The 27904-nt window shown below is 38.4% G+C and overlaps 1 protein-coding gene across 2 annotated transcripts in view; it reads right to left on the bottom strand.

Moving 5' to 3' along the window:
* Positions 1–1033: 1033 nt before the first annotated feature.
* The window catches only part of znf385c (zinc finger protein 385C), a 123648-nt gene continuing 96777 nt past the window's right edge, over positions 1034–27904 (bottom strand). For both annotated transcript variants that reach the window (XM_055052201.1, XM_055052202.1), the window contains 8 exons: positions 27347–27489; positions 21104–21214; positions 17471–17690; positions 10039–10434; positions 9696–9883; positions 8333–8431; positions 7774–7863; positions 1034–5658 (listed from right to left, as the gene is read on the bottom strand). In XM_055052201.1, coding sequence (XP_054908176.1) covers positions 5428–5658; positions 7774–7863; positions 8333–8431; positions 9696–9883; positions 10039–10434; positions 17471–17690; positions 21104–21214; positions 27347–27489 — 1478 coding nt within the window. In that variant the 3' untranslated portion in view covers positions 1034–5427. The remainder of the gene's footprint in view (positions 5659–7773; positions 7864–8332; positions 8432–9695; positions 9884–10038; positions 10435–17470; positions 17691–21103; positions 21215–27346; positions 27490–27904) is intronic.

The following is a 27904-nucleotide window of genomic DNA, read 5'->3' on the forward strand; positions in this document are numbered from 1 at the left end:
TTGACTGTGTAGGAGTTAAAAGCTACTATTTCTCAATATATATCATCTTTCTCTTTAAGAAGTTTAAAATGTGTTGTAAAATTTGTTGCCAATTTTGCCCAATGAAGATTAAGAAAAACCAGTGGATTGAGTCATATTATGAAAACCTCTTTTGCACTTTTACTTTAATTTGGCCATACTGCAGATGTTTTGTTGCTGCTTTCCAGATCATCATCTGAACAATGACTTTTCCTCACTGAAATAGCATAATTTTCCTATGAATGCAGTTTTCAAGACCTCCACCATCACTTGAAACTGTGCTGCACAGAAGTATTCATCAAGTCTTGTATACACAGCCTGAAAAGTTGCAGGTTGTATTCCTCCCAGAATGCACAGCAATTAAAATCCAGCATATTTGTAAATGATTTACTTTTCACTTTGCGCTGATCAGTATTTAAAGCCAAATGTTGACTATACTAAGCTGTATTTTGATGACATAAAGCACTGCAATAGTGTCTCATTTATCAATTGCACTTAAGCCTGAAAAACACACAACCTCCCTTTTTCCTGCAACTTACCTGCTTGCAGTTTGGAAGAGTGTGCATAAAACATACTAATTTTCATGTAAGGTCTGAAGACCATTGATTCATGGTAACAGTTCCTCTGCAAGATTTTGTAGTGTTCAACCAAAGCAGGGATAAGACTTGATACAGATTGCAGCTACACTGTCAAAAGCATTTTTATAATTTATTTGAAGCACCACCAGTCTGGTAAGACACACCTGCTAACATTCTCCAACACAATAACGAATCGCCACAAGATCAACGGTTTTGTGGCGTGTTCAAAACAGATGGAAAATCTTAAAGCATAAGCAGTATGAAGATCACTCCAAGAACCGAAAGATACATTTCCCATTCCAGTTGATTTAATAATCACTTTGCAGACTTTGGAGTTGAAGAGGGTCTCAGTGGTAAGAAGCAAGAGAAAAAAAAAAGAACAAAACAAAACAAAAGAAAAACACAGATACACACACAAAAGTTAATAATTAAAGACATTTTCACAAGTTTGAAAAAGCTTTATTTCCCCAAATCCAACCCACTTTACTTATAATGTACATAAATGTATTTGCTCATTTTATTTCTCATCATCCCATCCATGTGTACAGTGTTTCCTGCCCTCTGGAGCTATGGAGGGATACCCTGAATGGATGGTCATGTTAACATTTGCTCAACCTGTCACCCCTGAGAAGGCCTAGTTAATGCAACGTCATGATATTGTCTGTAAAAGGCCTTTAGTTACAATATTATTTCAGTAACTGCCAGCATGGTGGAAAAAAAAGCTCACTCAAATCTTTTTGTTTTAAATATTTTCTGTTGTACGTTATAAAACATGTTGATAAAACCATGTAAATAAAAGAGAAAAACAATAAAGTCCCCCCACCCTGTTTTCAAACAGGTATTCAACAATAACATCATCTAAACTCTCTTCTATAATATTTATAATACAGATAACAATAATGACTCTGGTAGAATCTCTATATTTGCTCTATTTCTACATATAATCTGACTTTTATTGGTTATTTAATTTAAGAAAAATGGTCACCTGGGTCAGCGTTCCCATTGAGCAATAGAAAGAAAGAAATAGTGACGATTAAAGGCTGGTTGGTTCACTGAGAAGTGGGACTGGGGAGAACCATCACATCATTATGGCGAGGAGACCTGGCGGCTTTGCTAACCTAGAACGGCTTGGGAGTCCTTAGAACACAAATACACATCGGATGAAGAGGGTTCTGTTAAAAGCACAAGCACTGAATGGCAGTTACAGGTTATTTACGAGAGGTGGCACTGCTGCGTCAAACACATGTACACACGTTGCACAAATGCATAGGTTCCTGTAATTGAAGAGAACATGATTCGGTACGACTGCTGAGGAGAGGATGACACATGCGCTCCAAGTTCTGTGTTGAGACCTTGCCAAGAGTTTGTTTTCGACATAAGGAAAGGAGAGAATGTCAGCAGATATCCTGCGTGGGAGTCGGCGCACGAGCACAAACAGCACAATGACAAGTCGATGCTGCATATGTGTCACTTCCACATCACTCCTCGCTTTTTTTTTCTTTTTTTTTTTTTCCAGTGGAAGTCATGCAGAGGTCCTACTGCTCCGCTGAAAAGTGAAGCGGCAGTGTCATATGGCGCTTAAGGCAGCCCCCCTCGCCACCCGTTTGTCATGTTGAGACTGGCCATGAGCGTCGAGCATCAAGGGCAGCAGCTGCACAACTGTTTTATTTCATTTGACTTTTCACTGACAAACCAGAATTGGCCTTGGCTGTGGTGGGGTACACAATACACTGTATGAGGAGTTTACAGCAGAGAAGAGATAAAGTTATTGACACATCAGACATGAACATAAACCTACTGAATGTATTGCTTTAACTGTGAGGCTTGTCATCCTTACAGATAAACTGCAACAGGATCATTCTCACTTGATTAGTTTTTTTCATAGCAGAATTTTATAAAACATACACCTACAAATAATAATAAAACAAGAGAATATCAACATAATCATTGCTTTTGTAAGTAAATCCATTTTAAGGTGCTTTTTACTGTGGTTGCCATGGCACTGTGCTTTGTATCCCATCCACACCCCTTTCCACACGCTGCGTTCAGTCTCAGCACCGGGATGTCAATCAGAATGAGACTGAGCAGCCTTCCCATCCGCTGTCAAATTTTTCATCAAACACTAAAATCTTATCAAGTCATCAAGTCATCAAGTCATCAAGTTATCCATTGTGTTCTCATTATGTGCTTTGATTGTGTGTGTCATTTCCTTGCTCCTCATCGGCTTAAACTGAGATCACAGCAGAAGAAAATCAGGGACAACGTCAAGGTGATGGCAGTGAGGTGAAAGGAAAATGGGGTTAAAAAGAAGTGAGGATGGGAGCGAAACAAAGGGGAATTTGGCAGGATAAGACGTGAATAGCTGCAAAAAAATATTTTCATGCCGCAACCTTAGGAAAAGCATAATCCCAGGTTGCATGCATGAGTAATACTCTGAAGCAAGAATTCAGATTCCAAAGAGCAGATTTGCAAACTGAAAAATAGTTTCGTTGACAAGCTGACCTTTTGTGGATGTTACTGACTGTTTAATCCTTGGTGCATTTAAAAAAAAAATAACTTGGATGCAGGGGCTGTTACGCTTACTTGAAAAGAAAGAAACAGACATCAGTAATGCATTTTTTTTTTTTGTTGGATTGTAACACAAACAATACACCATTTTAGACCTACAGTGACGGGTCGCTTTTGTCCTTACGAGCCTTTAAAGTGAATATTTTAAATTTTTGAAGCGAGCTTCTGTTAAAAGATTAAAAGGCGGATAATTTCTTACCTTCAGTAATATATTTGTTAACTTTGTTGTTTATCTTAAATCCAGATTAGTTGGTTTCAGAGATTAAAGTTAACAGGTTTCATACCTTTAAGAAACACTTCCCCCAGTCCGTCCATCTGTCCATCCCCTGTCTATGTTTACTTATCTAGCAGGGTCATGGGAGTGCAGGTGTTTCACATCACACTTCACAGTCCAACAAGACAAACAACCAAGGCAAGACAGCATTGCAAGCAACTGTGCCTCAGTGCTGGAAACAAGTCCTATCTCAAAAAACACACTTTGAAATCATCTTCTTGTTCACATCAGGCAGTTGTTTACACAAAAGCCAATGAATATTTACAAGGGAAATCGAGGCTGACCCTGGATCATCCCATGCGAGACATGAACTTAGAGCTTAACGTTTCCAGTCATTGCAATAGATTGCTAGAAATGTGAGAAGGTCTAAAAAATACATAAATTACAATTCACATTGACCTCTGAACAGTTTCTGATTTTTACACTGCTTTGGTTTTAAGCAGTCTGAGAAGAAATGCTTTTGATGCTCAGCATGTTTGTAACTAACCAGTGTTAACACAATAACAGATTTGGGTTGATCAAAATGATTTGCGTAAATTATTGTGACATTTCTGAAGTTGCAGTTCTTTGAAGTAAGCAGACGCCCACATTGGCTCCATTTAGCTATATGCTAACTTTAGCTTGGGACCGACTAATCTGGATCTATAAATGAAGGCTTTGCTAATTCTCCTGCCACAATATTACATATCTACCTTGCATTTCCATAGCATAGGAAGATTTTGCCTCAGGAGAATTGAGCTCCAGCATTGTCTTCCATCACATTTGAGATCATAGCATGCATAACCTAATGGTCTGCTACACCAGACTGCCACAGATTTTTAGGACATGTTGGAATATAAACCTCTTCTCACTCATGTAACAATGTGCCACTGCTATAGCATTTTTGCACAACTACGAGTACAATATTACAGGGATAACCCAATTATATATATGAAACAAGTTTTGTATTAGGAATGCAACTGAATAACTTTGATTAATTTGGCAGATAATTATCTGACCAGTGAAGATCAATTCCCAGATCATACAAGTCTTTGGTATAGAAAAGAAAAGTACATCATTCTGATGTAGCAGAACCCAAAATTACACATCACTGATCCCAAGACACATGCACTATACAAACTGAGTTGGTATCAAAAGCTAAACATGTACTTTAAAAGCATTGTAGGACTCAATGTGCCATGAAGTTGCCTTAATTATTACGTTATCAGTCATGTAAGGCTTTTTTAAATATGCAAGCATACATGGCCAGGTAGAATCTGTGATGGCAGCTTAGATGTGCCATGTACTGTAGGTAAGACACCAACACCTTGTAACCTTTTAACAAAATCTCACAATAAAAATTCAGAGCTCTACTCTTAAACTAAGACGTTTTATGTTTTTTTTTTTTTTTACCATATTCACAATACCATGCAACAGCATTGTTTAAGCTTGTCAGCTGAAAACACTGATGAGTGAGGCTGGCCTCTGCAGCCATATATATATGGCTTTGCTTCAGCTACTTTATGGACCTACAACAACAACTTTTCATCAAGCCTCCAAACATAGAAGATAAAAAAGGTTTTATAAGAGCATCAAGTAAAGGGACCTTATTTTGTGGCAACCACACTAAACATACATCTAGATTTTTTTCTAATATGTTTTCTAAGAAATTACACAATAATATTTATAATTTAAACCATGTTGACCCATGAAATGGCTATAAATGCGGTCTCCTTGTGCCAGTCACTGTCTGGAGGCCTGTGCTGCTCCTGAGGTCACCAACGAAGGAGCAGAAAGAAGGCATGAAAAGGGATCTTGGCCTTTGTGATGAGAAGCGCTCTCAGGCCATGAGGCCTGGTGATAAATTGGAATTTGTGCACTCTTCCCATTTTAAGTCAAGTGGGCTGCATAGTTTGGATGTGACCTTTGTTGCGTGGTCACACTAAAACGAGGGCCTTGGATTTGGTAAAGGGACAGGACTGGAGCTTAACTGGGAGATTGGTTAAGTCCTCAATAAGGGGAGAAAATGATGGGAGTGTGCGTGGCCCGCAGCGGCCCCGGAGCAGGCCGGAACAGTGCAGGGCCTAGGAATGGGGTCTGGATGAAGGTGGTGGTGCCCACCGGGTGGCGCAGAGCCAGCGGGTTAGTCGCCACTGTGCACAGAGTTGGTGGGGTGAGGGGGCTGGGCAGGAAGCCAGTTGTCAAACTCTTGGTCAGCTGCTTCTGCAAGGCCAGTTTGGTCTGGAGAAGACAGGAATGGGGGACTGGTAAGAAGCAAGAGAAGAACACAACGAGGGCAGAGCACAACAGTGATCGGGCAAACATGTTTCTCGAAAACATTGGCCCTTCGTTCAGACACTCAGCTGCAGTGAAGGAATATGCAAAACACCTCTGAGCAAATTATATTTACTTCTTTTCACATGAAGAATAGATGAAATATGAATTTACCCACAGGTGTCCAAACTTGCATAAACAAGATAGACAATAATAGACAATCTAGGAGTATGACATGGACACAATCATTTTCATCACTAAGTTGAAGAAAATATGTAGCTCTGAAGCTCGAAGTTATTAAAAGGGTTTTTCTGGTCTTTTATGAAGATTACTTTACTTTAAGATTAATCAATGAAGTTAACCTGATTACCCAGCTCATGGACACTGCTGTTCAAAGCTTAAAGGTTTGCTTTCTATATACATAGATATATTAAATAAAAGGGAGTTAACACAATAACAAAAGCCACAAACTGCTTAATAAACAGCCTCCAAATTCCTGGATACATTCCTATCAACATAAAATTCTCTCATAACCTCGAGTTGATTCCAGTTGTGTGTTTGTATTAGTATTAGTTCAGGCTCATGTCAGCAGACAGCTTCCCTGGTCAAACTGGTAAATTCAATCTAGAGCTGCGTATTTAAACTGCTTACTTTGAAGCCTCCTCTGGAAGCCACAGTGCAAAGCCCATCCATTCCTGCTCTTCATACTGTGTCTGACCTAATCAGTGTCACGTTTGTTGTAATGGACGTCTGCTCTGTTCTGTACTCTGGGGATGTTTGCTGCTGCTGCTCCTCCTGCCTTTGGCTCTTTGCATATGCACATGGAAGGGCAGAGAGATCCTAGTGCAAAACTAAACAGCCAAGTGTGGCATAACTACAAATAAAACTGACTTTTCTGACCAAAAATGATTTTATCTTCATTACCTTTTCATAATTCTAGGGAGAATAAAAGTTAAAATGCCCTTCTTAAAAAAAATAATCACAAGTGTACTCACACCCCTTTGACTTTTTTCACTTTTTGCCACATAATAACCACTAAACGGATTTTAACAGGCCTTCAGACCAACACTAAGTTCCAACAAAATTGTGTGGAAGAAAAATGACACAAGCTTTTAAACATTTCACAACTATAACAAACACATGGACTTTAATAAATAAAAATGTGAAAAAAACTGAACATGCATTTATATTCAGCCCACATGAATGAATAATTGTGGAACCACTAGACTAGTTTTATGCTTTTGCTAATAGATGTTGCGCAACATAGCTCCCCAGAGCATAACGCTTCCGCAAAAATATTTTCAGCATGTGCATGGTGTGCTTTAGCTTGATGCGCAGTTTCACACATGTAACAAAAACAGTTTCATTTAATCTCTTTGAGCTATTTACCATTTTGTTTTTTCGATATAGCTTGTTGAATAAGCAAGCTTTAAACTTTTCAAACACCTTTGTTAATGACCCAGCTTATGCATTACCATTAGGATGGCAACTGAAGGCAGCTGAATGCTCAGGGTTAGAGGTATCAAAGTAAGAAGGTTGAATACACATGCACTCTACACTTTTCAAATTTTATTTACAAAATCTTTGAAAACCATGTATCATTTCCAAACCAATAGTTGGTCTATTACCTAAAATCTGTTGAAGTTTGTAGCTGCAATGTGAAAAAATGACAAAAGTTTTAAGAGGCATGAATAGTTTTATAAAGTGCTGTGCATCTGAGATATAAACTGTTTAATTATTTATATAATTTCCTAAATTATAGAAGAAGCTTGAGGTCCCAAAGTGTTTGTTTTTCTTTTTTGCTAAAAATGTATCTTATACACTTATATAAACAGGTCCCACTATGCTGGTAATGAAGGTAAAATTCTTTTGTAATCTTTAACTTTGTGAGCTACAGACCATGATATTAATAGCTACAATGTGAAAAAATATCAGAGCTACCCCTTTAATGTACTTTAATGTAAAAGTGGCTTCCTTATTTTCTTTGCTTAGTCCCCTGGCCATAGTCAGGCCTAAACCTCATCCAGCACAAGTCTCTCCTTCCAATTCCAAAGTGCAGTCTCAGCTTTGCCTGCTACTGACCTGCGAGGAGAGAGAAGTGAGGTTGCACTGGGTGAATGCTTTCTTCATGGCAGACACAGCCACACCTGCATAGCCACTCCATCTCACGTTCTGTAGGATAAAGGAGGAGGAAGAGGAGCAGGAGAAAGGAGAGAGGTGGGGGAAGTGTGTATATGACAGGAGTAGAAAAGTGATTAATTTGGAGTGCTGAATCAGGCTGCTGTTGCCAGAGCTGGACAGCGGGGAGAGCAGGACTAATTTAGACTTGTCTCAGGGGTCGGGGACTCACCGACTATAAGAGTGTGTTTAACCTCTCTGACATTACAGAGACACAGGCATGCTGTCACAACATGATACACTGTAGAGACCTTTAAAAGCCATGGGATTCTATGTTTTTTATGTCCTCAATGTTATAAAAAGTTGCAATAAAAACACCGTTAGCTCTCAGAGTGGAACTGAAACGATCCAGTTTTGGCAAATATATACACCGTGTTGAAGCATTCTCTGCTGTGAAAAAAACAGAATTGTTTCTCGTTTGTCTTTATGCATATTTGTGCACGTCTTCAGGCCTGAGACTCACCGTGAAGCTGGAGCTCGGCTGGCTCTTGCTGTGGGGGGTAAATTTGGGTTTGGGTGGTTTTCCGGCCAGCCGATCCTTGTGCCTTCTGCTGTTCATGTGCTGCCGAGACCAGGAGAAATACCATTAGCTGGTTCACAAGCATCTGTCGCACCACAGCGGAACAACCTCAAATGTTGTCCACTGAATAATAACTACATGCTGGGTACGAGTGAGGTGCACAGAAATTACATTGCATTACTTTATTAAAGCTGCCCTGCTGGCTGCGGTACCTTACAGGCTTTTGTCCTCCTGGGAACGAGGATGTTTATAAAAGACTGGTGGAATGCATTTAGGGCTAAAGCAGACTGGGCGCTCATACACATGCCAGCACATTCTCTGTTATTTTTCCACATTGCACTCCAGTGTAGACAGTCTCATGACTCACAGAAATAGTATTAAGTGAACATCAAAAGGAGAAAAATTACTTCCTGACTGTGGTTTGATGGTAATACATCCAGAAGAAACACATAAAGCATAGTAGCTTGCAATGAGTGGCAAATAAACGCCTGCTCACTGGACATTTTGTTAAACTAATAAGACGGTAAAAATAGCACTTAAATGTAGTCTTAATAGCTTTATTCATGTGTCTGAGCTATTAAAGAAAGCGCCACAGATTACTTCCATCAAAGTTAAAATTAGTTTTTGGATTAAATCATCTTTAAAATTCCACTTTTCATGTTTACCACCAATCTAACCAAATTTAATGCAGTCGATTAGAGGTAAATGTAAAGTCAAGCTAAACATGCAATTTTAAGCTCCAAGTGTTCATTGTAGTGGATAAAGATCTGCAAGCGCTTCGGTTTTCTGATTAATCCTGCAGCTAAATCGTTTTTCCGTGGAGCGGGTTTGAGGAAATTGTGAGCAACCTGTTCTCCACTGCCAGGTGATTTGGGACTTTCGTGCGTTTCCCAGAGTCAACATCACTTCTATGGCCTTTTTTTACAAACTCATATCAGGTTGGCAGCACTCTCCCTTGGTATGTCTCCACAAATCTGTGGGACTTCTCCCAATCCTTTTATGCACTTTCATTTTACATTTCAAAAGAATAAAAAAGCTTGGAAGTCCAGAGTATTAGTCAAGCTCAGACTATCTTCCTAATGGTGTTTTGGTCAGTTTTGCTACCAACACAAGCCGGAGTCCTACGGGTATTGTGCTCATCAATCATGTGACAAACCCCGTTTGCTTTGGCAGACTGCATTACCAAGCTGAAAGGGAACCCAGACTGGTCAGTGGATGTTGCCCCATATGCAGCAAACTCCCGAATTAAAATATATACATATTGCTCAAAGTTTTAAACATATATGAATTGCAATTTAATCTTTACCTGGCTAAGTTGGGTTTCAGAGTTCACAAATATTTCACACACTTCACACTGGAAGTTCTTGCTAGGCACCCCGACGCTGCCTTTGCTCCCCAGCCGCTTACTCTTGCAGCCAGCTCGAGCTGCCACTACTTTCCCCCTACGGCGCGGCAGAACACTGTGACCTTCCAGCATCAATTTGTGCTTAGTACCTGATGGACAAAAAAAGAAAGAAAAAACCCCCCAGAAATTTGACAGGCTCTTTGTTATCCAAAGCCTTTTTCTAAAGAAATTTCAATGGCAAATGTAAGTGGCTTTTCAAAACATGAAGAAATGTGTACAAATCAGGGTCAGAAGTTGATCGTACCGCTGTTATGTGCTTCCAGTTGGGAGGTGGAGTTGACTGTGACTTTACAGACAGGACAGTGGAGGTGAGCTTTGCTCTTCTTGGGGTCTTTATTGTCATCCATGCATGGCTCCCCTGGTGTGATAGATGAGTCTGCAACATTACTTGACTCGCCGGTCAGACACAACGCATCAGTGGGCTCTGTGGGCTCTGCGGCCTCGGCGGCCTCTGCACCCTCCGAAGTGCTGGTGTCTGACGTCGTCTCAGAGAGCTGAGAGGAAGGCGAAATCTGAGGAGGGGAAAGCGTGACCAGCTCCACAGAGGAAACCTCAGACACCGGTGTCAGCATGACCGAGCTCCTGGGACTCTCTTCCAGTTTTCCCTCCAGGATGCTTGGTTCCAGATCAAACTGAAGACCTGTATAGAAGTAGAAGAGAAAAGAAAAGGTGAATATCAGCAAACTGGATGTTCAGAATAGGACTAACTTTGAAAGTACTGGCACTTTTCACTTTGTAAAGAGGCTGATGTACTTTCTTTTAAATTAAGGCCATACGGCCAGATCAAAGGTGCAGAAATGCAATCTGTTATTTCATTTTTGTTGTAGCTGGTTTGAAGAAAAAAATGCTGAGATAAACTAACCATGAAAGTTAGTTTCTTAATAGATGTTGAAAGACTTCCAGAGCTTTTCTTTTCTTTCACACTTTGTCTTCTTTATTAGCTATATTTTCAGTCTAGTTTTTTGTGACTGTTGAATAAAAAACACATGCAAATGTGTACAATTTATTGTCCACACATATAGAAATTTATAGGACCAAAGAATGAATTTGCAGGTTCACAGATTACTTTAGAAATGGAAAAAAAACAACTAATCATATATGCCCTAATATGAAACAAAATGTACGTGAGTCATGTTTAAATACATTATGTATGAAATAATTTTAAATATACATATATTTCAAGGTTATTATCTTTGCATATTCATGTAGAAAATAAATAATTTCTCAATGGTTAAATCTTTTTCGATTTACTTTTTAAATGCACTCGACACAAAGGAATTAGAATAAATATTTTTGTTTGCTGCTGGTATTTCTCTAATGACGTCTCCCTGAAGGTCATATCAAAACATCATTGTAAAGAATGTATAAAGGATCAACAATAACCTTTTTGGCCTTACGCCGAATACATTCATCACATATAGTTCGCAATTATCTTGTAGTTTTCGAAAATGTTAAAGAAAATACTCACAAACCTCTACAGTTCTCAGAATATTTTGATTCCAATACAATACAAACATTAAAACTTATTACCCTTTCCACCAAATTTATACACACAATATCTAGAACATCATTGCTAACTCCAAAACTGTTAGGCTTAGATGCCAGATAGTGATGATGTGGAATGATGTGTAGTTAAGCTAACTCAGCATTCGACACATCCATAGCTGATCTCAAATATTAAGATTATTTTTAAACGATCAGTCCCTGAAGAAACAGTACTAAGAATCTGTTATTGGTTCAATGTAGCAGTCATGCACCCAACCGTGTCGTACTCTATGTTAAGTTATTTTTGTTGATCCAGTGAATCAATAATGAATTGTTTTTCATATATTACAATAATATGATCACTTTGAATTCGCAGTACATTATGCAGCGGAAACAATTGTCATTAAATTTGATTATATTCAAAGCACAGTTCTAAGTTTAAGCAAAACTGTTTAAGCAAAAGAACAACTTTTGTTTAGGTTTTTCTGTTCAATTAAGTCAACCTGCACTAAAAACTATTAGCTGAATTATCAACAATTCATATCAGAACAAATAGGCTGAATTGATGGGAAGAAAGAATGGCCATTGTATTCCACACATGGCAACAGGCACTTTAAATATTAAATGATGAAAGTAATATTTTCATCATTCATTTTAAATTTTATTAATCAAAAGAAGCTCCCTGGATGCTCTGGACAGAACAGTGATCTGACAGTCCCATATCGCACTGGATGAATTTTACTGCATTTTAATGCTACTGAGCTTTCTACCACATGAAAATAATTGATTTTAGGGAAACTAAAACAATTGAATCAGGTATCAGTCTGAGACACTCTATTGGCTAAAGACTCCTCAATACAGGGAACGAAACATCTTAATGCGTTGGGGTTAGAATCCCCATTAGTACTACTTTATGCAACATTAATAATTCATTAACTTTTTTTGGTTTAATGAAGTATTTGCCACAAGCCATTTTTTTATTCTTCTTTTGCACCTTTGCTCTTCACATTTACTCTTCAAATATCAAGTGGGTCTTGAGTTTCACTCAATATAAACAAACCCATCGGTTGCAGAGTCCCGCCGATAAGTCACTGCAGTTCCATTACAACTCCCCCTTCACCTCTGTTGTCTTCCCATGGGAATCAAGCACACTTCACTCCAGAGCACTGAGTGTTGTTTGCTATGCTCACTGAATATCTCCATTTCATTTAGTGAGCTTAACACACACACACACACACACACACACACACACACACACACACACACACACACACACACACACACACACACACACACACACACACACACACACACACCCGCACATGGATAGAGTCGACCTGAGAGAGACCGTGCTCCATTGATTTTCCTTTTTATGTCTTAGAGTAAATTCATCATTGGAGATAAGGGTCTTCCTTTTTCATTCCTTTCCAGGTAAAAGAAACTATATGAGCAAGATTAGACATTCCCCTTGCTGTAATGAGTGTGACCCTTGAGGGATTGGAGAGCTTTTCCAGAGGTAGGGGGGAAGGGCTGGAGGTAGGAATGATCTGTGAAATACACGGCCACCTAAGAGGTCTGTGGTGGGAAATGATACTGATCAGTGGGTTTAGTATAAACCTCAGAAGACAGAGAGGTTGAAAATTCTCTAAAAATTCCTGGGTACAGATCAGAGGGAGATCTTCATTTCCTGCTGGGAGTTGAACATTTTCACTTTCAGATTAATCATATTTAAGGAGAATAAAAATGCAGAATTTTACTTTATTCTCCTTTTATCCACAATGCTTTATTTAAAATAGCTAGGAATAAAATCCCCGTAAAAGGGAGCTTTTACAGGATTATTGTACTAGTGCAGTGCTAGCAAGAACATGTTACAGAATTCTTATATTTGTTTTTACCTACTTTATCAATTGCGTGACTCTGATAGTCTTGCATAATTTCTGTCTTTCAGATGTTTTATGTGTCCTCTAAGTATTAATATAATAGTGAAAACAAAGGAGAGAACTGTCAGAACTGTCAGGCCAAGACCAGTCCATTGGCAGCTGGTCCTCTGAGGAATAGAAGTAGACACCATCGATTACAGAGCATCTGGATCGATGTTGTACAAGCAATCATGAGTAACTTTAACAAGAGAATAATTTGATTTATGTTTTCAACAGTCCATCTGAATATGTTTCTATGGATGTAAACATCTTGAGAGATTACCAGCCAGCAGAGTGATCGGCTAAGAACTTAAAGCACAGACAGACAGCTAATGAAAATTGGACTCATTATACACACGCTTGCTTCTACACTCAAGACGCTGAGCGCTTGATTTAGTAGGCGAGCACTGATCCGAGGCAGCCTCTGAACATAAACAAATTCCCAGGGGAAAAATCCTTGCTTTAGATCATCATTACTGCGGTGACAGACAGAGTCCCTGCAAAAGATGACTTCGGCGGCGGAGTCAATCAAAGCTGGCGGTGATTGATGCTTGTCATGATTGATGGTGGCTCTCAGTCTCCTGGCGCCAGCTTGGCACTCTTACACTTGGTAGACGGCTGTCCTTTGTTAGTCTGAGGCATGCTATATAAGAATCGATCTGTCTCTTTGTGTGACTAGAAAGTTCATTTCTGTTTATCCCCTTGTTCTCTTTCCCAGATGGATGACTTGTTGCGCTCGATTTGATAAAATACCAATCAAAATATTTTGATTGGTATTTTAACTACTACCAGTGAAAATACCAAACTACTTCCCAATCCCAAATGAGATTGGGAAGTATTTGAGAGACTATGTCCGTTAGCATATGTAAAAGGACTTATTGCTAGAAGTTAAAAATAAGTACAAATTGCATAATAATTTTTTAAACAAATGGGGTAATTCAGCAACGTTTTTCATATTCTTTTGCTCGGTGGAGGATCAGTGATGTTGCAGCACTGTTTCTCTTTCTGGAAGCTGGAAAATATGTTAGAATAGATAATAATTAAAACTCTTTTAGACACCAATACATTTTACATTATAATGCTGTAGTCACTGCCAGAAAGCTAAAATGAATGAGTAATTATCCAGAAAATATACTTAAATCATCAGTGAAATGGTTTAATAGACAAAAAATGACCTTGTAGGTCATTGCAGTTGACAGATGTAAATATTATACTAAAACTGGGTGCTGAGTTGAAGAGAAGAGATAATAAGGTGGATGCTGGACTCGGGATGATCTGCAAAGAGTGTGTAAGGAGACTTCGTAAAATTTCCATGTATCTGGAGTATTTTATATACTTATAAAATGCTACAGGATAAGTGTACAACAGAGGGTTAAATGTGAATGCCAACGTTTTTTTAAAATTTTGCATAATGTTCGATTTTAAAACCAACTGCCTACAATTCACAGCGAAAATGATAACACATAGTACATTTAAGTAATTTTGTGTAGTTGTGTCCACTGATTACAAAAGCATGTTTAAACAAATATTTACTGCAGTTATTATCCCAAGAGGAAGTTTGGAACAGCAAAACTCTCTTACAGAAGTCCATCGAAAGGCTGTGAGTATGAATATGAAGTGTTTCTAAAAAAATAATGAAGGGATGTGAAATGATGAGCCGCTGTTATTTTATTATTTTGGTCATATGCAGAAACAAAACAGTCATTTATGAAAAGAAGCTGTCCCTTATGTTCATATTATTCAGGAGTTATTTCCATTGCACCCAAGAGGCTGACCTTGTGGGTCCAGAGGAATATTTTGTTTTGTTCTGAGTCAGACACTGCGCATACTTCACTGAACCACCGATGGGGATCTTATTGGTTCCTGAGAACAGACACTCCGGACATTAGCCTCTCAAAGCTCCCCAGCAGCTTTTATTTTCATGGCAGATGTAATTCATTTCATCAAGTATTAATTTGGAGCGCGTTTCCATCCCAGTTTGGCATTGTGCGGGATGCTAGCACTGGCTCACTCTGGTGCATTTCAATTTCACATCAGGCCAGTCGCACAATTGAGTTTATTAAAGAGTGTTCTTTGGCACAAAATTGCCTTGGAACTGCAAAATTATTCACAGCATAAAAATTAGCTATGACTTATCTACTTCTTTCGTGCTTTCCCTTTCTTATTCGTTTCTCTCTCTCTCGCTCTCTCTCATTCATTTCACCTTATCTTACATTTTCCACTCATCTTGTCTCGTTTCGCCTCTACCGAGCTTTCCTCTTTCAGGGCGTTTGGAACAGCAGAATATTAAAATTATATTTGATGAGAACGTTATCAGGCTCCGGGTCTTTTGTCTGATTTCTCCTTTCTGAAGGAGACTCTTGGCACTCAAGGGGAAAATGTCTGTATGTGTGTGTCCATTTCTAAACTATCCATGTTGGAGGATAAACAGTGTCATTCCTCTCCAAGAGCACCTTTATATTTCTCTTTTTTCAGATATTCTGTCTTCATTTAAAAACTCTGCATAGCTAGAGATCTTCTCTGAGACAGGGAACTTAAAACGGTAGAGGAAATGAGAAGGGGAAAAAAAAACTGCTATAGCACTGGCACAGTCCCCTTGCTTCAGAATGATAAATTAAAGTCTGGATCCAGACAAGGGCAATATGAGAAGCTAATGGGATTTACGTAGCAGTCAAAATACCAAAGAAACAATTCAGGTTCATAGAAGTCAAGGTGCAGCTGTCTGCAGTAGAGAAGTTCACATTTATTTTTCTTGCTGAAAACAAAAAGAACTACACTTCCTCTGTAACATACTAGATATCTATATCGGCACCACTGAACTTTTTTGTAGAAGTAGATGAGTGTCTTTGATATTGTTCAGCGTTAGTTCTTTTTTTTTTGACAACCCATTAAAACGAAACCCCCTCTGCACTGCTCTGCTCCGTCATGGCTCATTCAGCACTTTGTGCCGTTATTGTGCTCAAACACACCAATTCTGGTCCTGTCACCATCCTCTCATTCCAACTTCAATACGGGGGAGCAGAAGAGAGTAATGGGGAGTCAAGAAATTGAAATCAAGAAAAAAATGGGGTAAAAGAACAGAGAGAGTCCAATCGATCTCAGCAAGCCAGGTTGTTTACGTAACATCCCAGACCATAGTCTGAAAACTTTGGAACCTAATATTAGACACAAGGCTGAGAGCAGTGAACTCATAAATGTTTTACTTAAAATTAAAGTTTATTAACTTTCTTCTACATATCCCATCATTATACAATTGAAAACAGTTCAATGGAGTTTGAGTTAAACATTCCCTTCAATGCTTTTCAGACAAATCTTCCAGCAAAATAACTGAAAAAAAAATGCAGTCAAATCCAAAGTTTGATGTCTTATCTTTCTCTGCACCTAACGCCATCATTTAAATAATGTTGCAGCTAAAATTCAGAGGGCAACACGGCAACTAACTATCAGGAATCTGGAAATTAGGTACCAACCCCATAATATCTAAAACTAAGGTCTGCTGATTCTTGGTGCCAATTTCTTTTGTGTAGCTTTAATATTACATGAGGAAACCAGAGAAATTGTTCTCTTAATTAGATCATCAGAAGATGAACCACAATGCTTGTATTCAGTTTCAATAGAAACACCAGGGCTAATCACTGAAAGACCTATAGAGTCAAGATAGCCCTTAAATGGACCCTGTCTGGCAATATGACCTGATCTAGACAAAAACAAAACAATAAAATCAAGAATAGATGAGAAAATAAAATCGCTGATAACTGTCAGTCCGGAAATGACCAGAAAGATTTTTCTAATGCTTTGGAACTTTGAGCAAGGCATTACTAACAATTAGAGAAAACCTAGAAAGGTTTGTAGTTGCAGACTAATTTTTGGCTTAGCGTTCTGTTTTTTTCTGTTTTTATATATTTCAGCTGGTATAGTGAAGCTATAATATAATTTCATTTTAGCTTTGAGATCGACACTGAAAAACAGAAGGAGTTGTGCTTTTGCAGTTGCTTCTCATTTTCTGTGTAAGTCTTGCCAATTACAAATTAGAGCAGACTAACACTTCATATGCTTTTAAAAAGTGCTTTGAATGAAGAATTATAAAAGACAAAGTACTCAAAATGCATTTTGAAAGTCTATCTCTAACTTGAGGACTACCAAGTGGGTTTAAAATAAAAGAAGGAAAGAAAATGTGTTACAGTTCATTCATAATGTGAAGAGGGCAGAGAAATGAATTCCAGTCTCAGGTTGGACTTTCTCACATTTCTCACTTTCTGTCTGTGCACCTACTTGTTTCTTTTACTAAGCTTGTGTCCATAGGTGCTGGAAGAGGTGCATCAGAAGGGATTGCCTTGTTTCGTTCTCGTTCTCGTTCTCGTTCCCGCTCCCGCTCCCGCTCCTTCCCTGTAGTTGAGGTCTCTCCACCTCGTCGCTGCCTGTTCTTCTGGGCCTCCATGGCTTTGAGTTTTCGGGCGTGTTTGTGGCCTTTATAGTGGGCCTCTGCTTGGTTCTGTGGGAAAATGGAAAAGAAGAAAAAGACATGTTAGAGGGAAGAAGCATAGAGAACCTAGTGCCATATCTGCTGCAAAGACCAGAGCCTGTGCGCAAGAAATGTTCAAATGCACTTGCCCAAAAATTCTCTCTCACAGGCATCCGGAGGCTGCAAGAAGGAGAGTCTGTTTCCACCTGATAACAGAGCTGGCACACTGGGAGGCCAGAGGTATAATTGCATGTGTAATATGCAACAAGAGAGAGGATTCCATCTCTACAACTACCCTATTAATGTGCACTGTGAGAGTCAGCCTCTGCAAAATCCAGACACACTTGGCAATACATACTAATGTTACACACATATAAGGCCCTCATAAGCACACAAACACAAATCAGACTTAAAACATATTTTGAGTGACTAGACTGCAGCAACAAAAGCACGCAAATTTCCTTTCGAGTGGAAAGAAAATTTACTTTACCATTTTCATCACTCTCGTGACCCTGTTCAATCGGAGAACAAAAGCCACGTTGTTACATAAAGCAATGATACATAAAAATAGCAAAGAAATCAATGCACAGATCACTCATTAGAAGCCAAGACAACCTCTGGGGATCAGCGCTCATCAGCCACTGGTGTGAACAGAACATCATTTTGGACTTAAAGAGCTGCACGCTAGGGAGTACGTCTTTAAAATCACTACAGACAACACAAAATGCCAAATAAGGTGACTATTTTCCTACTTCTAAGGATTCAGAGTGTGGAATATAGAAACAAAAGTGGATTTAGCGTGAGTTCTGTTTTGCATATTTTGACCTCTGGGTAGTATCACATTGGCAGAGGTTTACCATTTCAGCAGCAACTAAAAAGAAAGAGGAGACATTCTGTGATCAAATGAAAACATCCAGAAAAAACATATCAGACAGGCAAATTCATCAAGGCTTTTCTCACTTGGAGCAAAATGCCAGTAAATCTGATCGCCTGAGAGTTACCAATATGACTGATTACTGCGCAGGTAGCATTAGCTCAGAGAAACCAACTCAGACAAAAATACATAAGCATGTCATCTGACTCCACAGCCTGTTGTGAATAGTTCAGCCTCCTCACCGGCAGCCATCCAATTGGGTCTCAAAGGAGGCAGAAGGACAAGGCGTGAAATGAGCTGTGGCTCAGTCAAGAGAAACTACAAGAGGATGTGCTGCTCATCAAAAGGATTCTAGATTGTCCAGTGATCAAGAAATCCCTGGGATGAAAGGAAACGGGGGTGGGGGCTGTACACATCGTGTGGACTTATATATGGTGAGTGGGTGTAAAGCTAGCGCCATTCCACTCACTTAAAGAGCCTCTGAGTCCAGTCTCTAGTGGAAAATAGACAGACATAGAATTTAAACTGAAGTGCCAGCTGCTTTGGTTAATCAGTGAGACACCAGATTTTATACAGAAAAATAAAATACATAGATATATAGAGAGAACAAGATCATCAGTATCTTGAACCCATATTTCAAGTAGGTCCCACATGGATATTAGACACCCTAAAGAGAGGGAGAAGTGGTCATTAGAAAAATAAATCACCAGGAAAAGGCTTTCAAAAAAGAAAAAGGATCTATGCAAAAAGCAATGGGCACTGATGTAAATAAACTTGCACTGCAAAAGTATGTATCCTCAGTTTTTCTTTCTTTTAAATTTTGACACAACCACAAACTTAAAGGTATTTAGAGGCATTTTTCACCCCATATGTGTTCATGTCATTTAAATGAACACAATAAAAACCCAGTTCAACAGATTGCTTTCAAAAGTCACATATTCACTGTAAAAGTAAAAATAAAACTGTTGTGTGAAGGTCATGGGGATTTGCTAGAGAACATTTCAAACATATCACTCCAACTAAGGAACACCAGAGAGGTCAGTGGTAACAATATTTATGAGTTTTAGATGGGATTTGATAAAAATTTAATCGTTTTGTATGATTTCTAAAAAGACAACTTTAAATGTCACAAATTGCTGCTACAAACAGATTGTTAAATCAGAGTAACACTTAGGGAATTTTCTCTTAGAACATTGTGCATCATGTAAAGCTTAAAATGCATATACATAAAACTCTGGAGAGGTATATGTAGTATTGTTCAAGCCACTAATAAAGTTATAGTCAACTTGACCTTTTCCTTCAAGTGTGCAAAAAAGAGAGAATGCCTACTTCTTACTCTTCTTTCTTACCTCTTTTTCTCTAGAACCTTTTGAAGACGAAAGTCCAAATGAAACAATTGGCTGTTTTCGTATTTTAGCTTCATCTGGATGGAAGACATCTTTCTACACTGTTTAATGCTTTTTAATTTGTTTCCATATATGCAATGCATGTGCTGTACAAAGGATGGATAGAGCAGCTGAGAAATCTGCATCCTGCTGTGGCTGCTGATTGTTTTGTTTTTTTTGCACTTTGCTGATAAATGGAATCTCGGCTGCAATCTAAGCCTTCTCGCCAACACAACTGTCACCAAAACACATAAAATTTCACCTAAATGAAAACTGAATAAAGATTTACACATAAGAACAAAACCAAAAACCCCATGCTACTTATATATGGCCTTTTTGACCTAATCAAGGCTCCAGCACACCACAATTCAGTTTGAAACAAAACAAAAAAAAAAGCATAAAATTAAGAATGGAAGGTAGCAGCCAGATGACGCAAACAAAATGTATGTGACTGATTTGAACACGTTTGTCAAAGAAATTATTTTGATAGTGTGGAGTTTCAACTTACATTGTTCTACAATAGAAAGGAGAAAATGTCAGCAACGGCATTAGAGAAACAATTGTTCCTGCTCTTAAATAAGGAAAGAGTCATGTAACAATTTCCAGTTTAACTGAATTCCACTATTTTACAGTGAGAAAGATTATTCCAATTTATAAAATGCTACTATATCCAATATAGTTTCCCATCTTCCATGAAGTGGACATAAAACAAAATTCAGCTTAATGTTAGGCAGTGTAAAGCTCACAGAATTTAGGATTATGTTTAAGGATTATTATTGGACAATTACAGTATTAAAGGAGTAAAGCATATTTGCAAATGTTGGAGGAGAAAGCTTTTTTTTTTAAAGAATATGACAGCACAACGTTTTTCCATCTTTACAAAGTTTCATTAGAAAAACAAGACACAACACAAAACAGCAATGTTTACATTGCAGCAATGACTCCTTGTTCTGTTTTCCATGATTCTTCTGCATGTCATAGAAACATTCTTTTTTCCAGTGAAAACAATCAAGAAAAATACTACCATTCCAAAGAACAATTTTCTCTTGAGGTAGACCCATTGTTCACAAAAGGTGATGCAGTCAGTGTACATTATGCAGTCAAAAAGCATAATGTCTCTTTCTTCCTTTTATTGCTACTCTTCCCCCATCTTCCTCACACAGAAAAAAATTATATTTTCTTACCGTTGAGTTGAAGCGCAGGTGGCAGATGTTACAGGAGATGATCTGTTTCTTCTTGAGAGGCTGAGGGACCCCAAATGTGTGGTTAATCACTGCCTTCTGGACAGGGTCCATCTGAGACACAGACAGCAAAGATCAACACAAGCAGCATGTTCCTGTCAAGCCAAGAGGCTGCACATTTACAGAGTCTAAAACACAGCAGCAGACGATGCAAAATCTATCTCTGCAAAGCAAATATTGCTAATACTCCTTAAATATGTACGCAGTAAATATAACACATAAAGTATTTATTAATTTTGTTCTAAGGATTAAATAGTTTTACTAACACTTTAGTAAAAATGACCATAAAGTTAATTTATTTTATTCTAATTTCATTTTTTCTAGATGCCTTACTGGGTTTGTCATGATGTGAAATCAGTGAAGTTACTGGATAATGACACATAATAATAGTCTGCACTATTAACAGTGATTTTATTCATCCCTTTTCCTGAAAAGAAAATAATAACTAAACATCCAATATTTTATAAAAGTGAACAAAAAAGTCTGAATAGTCAACATTCATCTAATCAGGATTAAAAAAAAGACCTCCTTGATATTAAAACTGTATTTTACAAGAGTGTTGTGAATCATTGTAAATCTTTTGTCGACATCAATTGATGTACCAATAAATGCCAATACCAATAAATAGGTGCAGTCAGGTTCTCTGGTGCTGAAGGGAATATTTGCTCCATTCCAGAGTTGTGGTCAGATCTCAAGCCAAACTTTGGACATAGTTTGAAATTTGGCTAAGAGAGTCTGGATTAAAGAAAGGTGCATTGTCATTGAATTAAGCCTTTAGTGATTTACGACTTTAGAACATTTCTGCAATCAACATTTTTAAAAACAAAAAGTTGGTCTTCTTATTTCTTTTATGGATTAATATAATTAACATTAAGACTGTGCAGATTTGCATTGTATGTTAAATTGATGCACATGTAAAACTGTTCAGCTAAGTTTGTTGGATGATGATGTCTGGTGCAATTATCACTTTCTAAAAGATAACTTTACAAGTCTCAAATGGGAGTTATATATAAAATGCTGCTTCTGTTGAACAGGTGAAAACACTTCTGCTGCTTCTACCTTCCCATAATGCAGACATCTGGGATTGCATCATACATCCCTCCTAGTGACTGGAAGTCATGCACTTAATTTATTGCTGCAGGTATCTCAATTCTTAATGGCAAAACAACTCCATTCACAAAAAGTTTTTGTGGTCTCACGTCTAATGAGATTATGTTTGGCAATGGAGACCAAAAAATATCTAAGCAAAGACTGCTAGTCTTTTGTTCTTTATTATTCAAGTCTGGATAGATCAGTTATGTTTGATTTTAAATATATGCATGTTTAGCAGGGCATAAATAAAAATTCCTCACTTTCTACTTTCCAGCTGATTAAGGAAGTTTAAACTCCCTCTGTATGAAGTGTCTACCCTGACCAGTTTTTGCTTTTTGCTTCAGTTGTCTGAAACTCAGATTTTGTAGGTTTGTGCTGAACAATTTTGTCTCAGTCTTAAAACTTCTGTCATACCAATTTTTAACTAATGAGTGAATCAAATTCTTCTGACAAGTTTATATTCTTTCAAAATCTGCTTTCAGATTACAGAAACCTAACACCGTGTAGCTCCTGGAATGCGCTGAACATCAGCCATAAAGTAATGTTAGGATCAAAAGATATCTCTCCCTTGGGGTTACCCTGCATGCAGCCAAAGTGCATGAAGAGAAAAAGATCCTCACATCACGTCCCATCATCATGAAAAAATAGGGATAAAACAAATAATAGGGATCATGGCGAGATGTTCCCTTGGTGAGAGCTGAGTAGGTTTTAAGGCATAAATCTGGAACAAATAACAACTTTTCTTTGTTAATCAGCATGCTGCCGCTATTTGATATGAGCTGAATACCTCTGTATCTCTGCAGTGACTGTGTATGATAGGCTTTTCTTGATATTAAATGCATTTTTCAGCCACATAACAAAAAGTATTGTTACTAGTGGATGCATTTTGATTACAAATCCTTAGAAAGAGATGTGGTTTATTTTACTGGGATATTTTTAGTACAAGGAGATGTTATGTCTTTTCCCACTGCAAAAATAGCCCTCAATTTAAGGTTTGTTTAAGGTTGCTCCATATAAAGAAATGTCACAAAAACAACAGATACGTGCAAGTTAAACATGAGGCTTCAAAAGCTCTACATCCAGGCTTTAATCAATGTATATTAAACTAGAAACTCAGAATTCATTGACAAAACAATTAGTGGCACTGATTAGGTAATATTTATTCACACCAGAAACCTTGTGGATTATGCAGTAAATTTTAATCAGAAATTTGGAAGTATTTTTGTAAATTACCATTTTATCTAGATATTTTGATTTAGCCATAATAAGCCTTCAGTTCAGCCAAAATAAAGCGCCTTTATCAAAATAAATCATTTCTCAAAACAACACGTTTGTGACCTCCTGGGCTATTATTGTAACATTTTGTTTACACCAAAACTGTCTGTAGCTGCATGACTTTCTTTCATGTGAGACAAAACAAGGAGTTGTGTGGGTTAACCATTGTTTTCATCTAAGGGATTCAATGCTCAATGTTAATCGAGCCAAATTTGTGAAACTGCTCCTTATTTAATGGTCATGGGTTTAGAATACATTGAATGTGCTAAGCAATCCTTAGAAGACAGCTTGTCTAAAACAAGAGGTGAAGTCACACATATCTCTGCTGTAGTAGCAGAAAAACTCTTAGTAATGCATCATTTAAGTTCTTGCTTTAGCTCATTTGTTTATGTGGTTCTGCTTCATAAAAAAGGTTTTTGATGAGTATGAGATTGAACCTCAGAATAGCACTTCCATCCAGGAAGGTAAACATTCCCAACCATGTTAGCAGAATCTGGCCAGTTTTTGGCATTGGGCTGAAGGTTTGTTTTCAGTTTTAAATTTATCCTGTTGTGAGTAATGTTAGGACAGGATCTCATTTTGTTCTTCTCACCTATGAATTGTTCTAAATCTAACTTCGTGAACATTTAAGTGTGTCTTCCATCCGTGTTGACCTTTTCCATAAATCATACTCAGAATAACTTCTTATTACATGTTTGTCTGCACAAAGACAAAGTAGGTTTTTCATAGAAGAATTACCCAATCTCAAAGAGATGTCTATTTACTTCATTATCAATAATTGTAAAGTATTGTTCTAAATGCCTTAAACAGACTAATACAGATTTAACAGCTTGTGAAAAGACACTACAAAGTCCCTCGTGGTATATAATGAACAGCAAAGAAAGCGAACTGCTTCATTAAAGGATCCACAATGACAGCTGATTCCATCATGACACCCTTCAGACGGGTATAAAATATCACAATCATACTGGATCTTATCCTCAGCTGGCACAGGGCCTGACCCTGTCTGTTCCTGGCTTGCATGTGGGGATAGCCGAGGAGTGGGTTGTTCTCACTTTTAGTAGCACCGACACGCCCTCTGAACCCAACGTGGTGACAATGCTGTCAGCCCCAGCTGCCCAGAGATCAAGGAGTGTTGCTATATTGATAGCATTGACTCGGATGTTACCTTAGATCCTTCCAAAGCTGTGTTGTGTTCGGAGCAGCTGCTACCTCGTAAAGAACAGAGTCAGTTTACCATGGATTCCTCAGGGCCAGGTGTGAGAGGCACTATCAACACACCTGACAAAGATACCGCCATGCTGGTGGTGTGTGTCTCCCCCAGGGTAGACTATTTAGCTGCTCTATTTTGGTCTGTGTTATATGACTCAAAGCTACCTCTGGGAGTAAACTTTTTCTTTTTTCCTCACCAGCTACAGCACAACCACTGAAATGTAGCTCTCCCAGTCCTGCTGCCCTCTGTCCAGCTCTTCAGGGCAGGCTGCACTCACAGATATTTGTTTTAGGAACTGAAGAATGTGTCCATTGTCTGTCTGCAGCCATCCTGAACCGACGGCTATAAATGCCTCTTTTGTCCCAGTGCTTCACTCTCCCCCTGCTATTCAGGCGCAGACAGGACTTGTCCTGCGCCAGGCGGCTCAGTCCGTGCTGAGGTTTCAGTAAAGGTTGAGAGAAAGAAGCAGACAGAGATGTGAAGAGACTGTATAAGAAGGGACACCAGGGTAACTGGAGACTATTTGGGTTTGAAGACAGGTGCATTCATCTTCCCCTCTGGAAATGCAGGCTGCAACGAATGCCTTATCAGGACTAAAAGAACTTGGCACTCCGAGCTGAATGAATGCTGTGATTAATGCTGCAGCTGTACTGCCAGGCCGTGCATAACGGGGGAAATCATCTTGTTCTGGCACTGAAGTAACAGTGATATGATGTTATATTGTTACACCATCAAAAGGTTTCCATACATTCTCTGACCTACTTCCTTCATACCAGCTCTAAATTGTCGCTGTGTTTTTCTCATGGAAAATCTACTTACACAGCAATCACGTGTATTTGTATGATTTGAAACTAAAACAAAAACTTGCATGACTTTTATTTGGATTTTACAAGAAAGATTGATTAAAAAGTAGCTAATTGTTGTGAAATGTAAGGAAGATGATGGATGTTTTCAAGAAAAACTGAAAAGAGGGTAGTTTTTCTATAGTTAGCCTCCAGCCTCGCATTTTCAAACTATTTTCTTTCAGGATAGCTCTGAATGGCAACTTTTTTCCTGCTAAACAAAAGAAGTCCACAGTATGACACTATCATCACCATATTTGATAAAAGGGAACGCTTTCTTATGCCTTTTCTTTCACCAAATTCTTTCAACAAATGGTCTTCGCACAACTCTGTCGTAAAGCACTATAAAACTAATTATTATGTTGTCAAAAGATTCTCCAGCTAAGCCGTAGTTGTCTGCTGCTTCTCCAGACAATGGCTATTTTTCTGAGTAATGCACTTCTTTCCCTACTTGTGAGGTTAGGTCGACAGCCATGTCTTTGTAAGATGTGAAAACATTTGGTTACTCTACATTCAGAGTATAAGAGTGAAAAAGTGTCTGAAAGACATACCACACTTTTCAATTTTTCATAAAAATTTAAAAACATGTATTTTCCATCCACTTTGCAATCATGCACCATTTCACCTAAAATCCCTCCAAAAACTGTCACTAAGAGTGGACAAGACGTGGAAAAAATTCAAGTGATGTGAATATTGTTCCAAAGCAATGTACTTCCTTCACTTCGAATTGTATTTTTCTTCTAAAGTAGCTATTGCCATAACAATTACTGTTATTTGTCTAACGGAATGAGCAAAAGTAAATGCAAAAGCAGCAAACTGTGACTGTAACAAATTACTTTGAAAAGAACCACAGGGCACGTGCAATGGACTGGAAATAGAACCAGCAATTTTCCCCAAAGTAAAACACAGACAAAACACTGACAGGAGACTTCAGCCCACAGCTTGCACTGCTAATATAAATACATGAGGGTGTTAGAGGAATAAGTGTTTACCACACTGCCGTTGCGACTCGCATAGTCGCTTTCCTACAAGACGGTGTTAGTGGGCGACGGGGCAAATGAATTGATCTAACTTTTCACAAGCAGGTTGGTGACCCCCCCATACATGAACGTCATGAAGCAAACGCCTGTCTCATCCACCCCCTCCCACCCGTCCTCCGCTGTAAAGAATGAGCCATATGTCTGTATCCTCCCTGTTTTTACTTGCCAGTCTCCAAAAAGAGACATACTGGAGTGTAAAAGCTGCAGCTTATCCTCCATTTATAGACCACAGAGCAGAAGGTTTTCTTTTTCTCAAGTGCAATGAAAGCAGTGAACCCAATACACAACAAGGGTGTTAAAGTAGGATCAAAAGACTTCTGAAGTGCCTGCACGAATGCACACACAAAATGACAATGGGCATAGAGCGCAGAAAAAGGATCAAAGGCACTAGCTTTTAATTCCAGTCACAGAGGCAAGGTGAACGTCACGCTGAGGTGCATGAAAACCAAGAGGTTTGCTGCTGACGTTTCAGGTGGTAAGGGTCCCATCTGTGGATGAAGATGCCGTCATAACAACAGCAGCTTTCACAGCAGATACGCTTGAGTAAAGATCATATCCTTAACAAAAGGTCTACTTACAAAACAAACAGATCATAATATGATGGACAAAATGAAGTGTTGCATTCATTCACTCTTTAATGTAGGAAGCTTTAAAGTGGCTGAATTTGTTAACTTATTTTTCTTCTCTAAGCTCACAGTTTCAGCTTTAATGACATGAAACTCACCGTATTGAAGTTGGGAAAGAGGCTAAGGGGTGAGGATCCATTGAGTCTGAAGGGTAGGAGGTGTTTGAGGTCGAGCTGAGGCTGCAGAGGCCGCCCCGGTACTGGGAGAGAGGCCAGGAGGGGGTTGCCCTGGGCAGATGTACCTGGAGAAATACAAACAGATTAACAGTGAAGGTTGAGAAGCTTTGTTACATTAGAAAGGAAATATCTATTTGCAAGTTATCTATTACACTAAAATATTTGCTCTCCTTCAAATATATCCTTGTTTAGTTTTTCTTTTGGACACATTTAGTAACTGTTTCAGACAACTGAAACTAATTTTAATATCAGAAACATAAGCAAGCAAATTATGATTTCATTTGTAAAGCAAAAAAAACCTGAGCCTATGTGAAAACGTAATCCTTTGGTAAATCATACACATTCGAACAGCTATTAGCCATATTTTTTACTTTGATTTTCTGATCCCTGCCAGACCATCTGAACCAAGTTGACAAAATAAAACAATCTGAAAGAATTCAAACAAGCCAACACATTCTGAACTAAAGAAAATTAAGAACA

The sequence above is a fragment of the Poeciliopsis prolifica genome, unplaced genomic scaffold (genome assembly GCF_027474105.1).
Source record: "Poeciliopsis prolifica strain line A6 unplaced genomic scaffold, Auburn_PproV2 SCAFFOLD034, whole genome shotgun sequence".
NCBI lineage: Eukaryota > Metazoa > Chordata > Actinopteri > Cyprinodontiformes > Poeciliidae > Poeciliopsis > Poeciliopsis prolifica.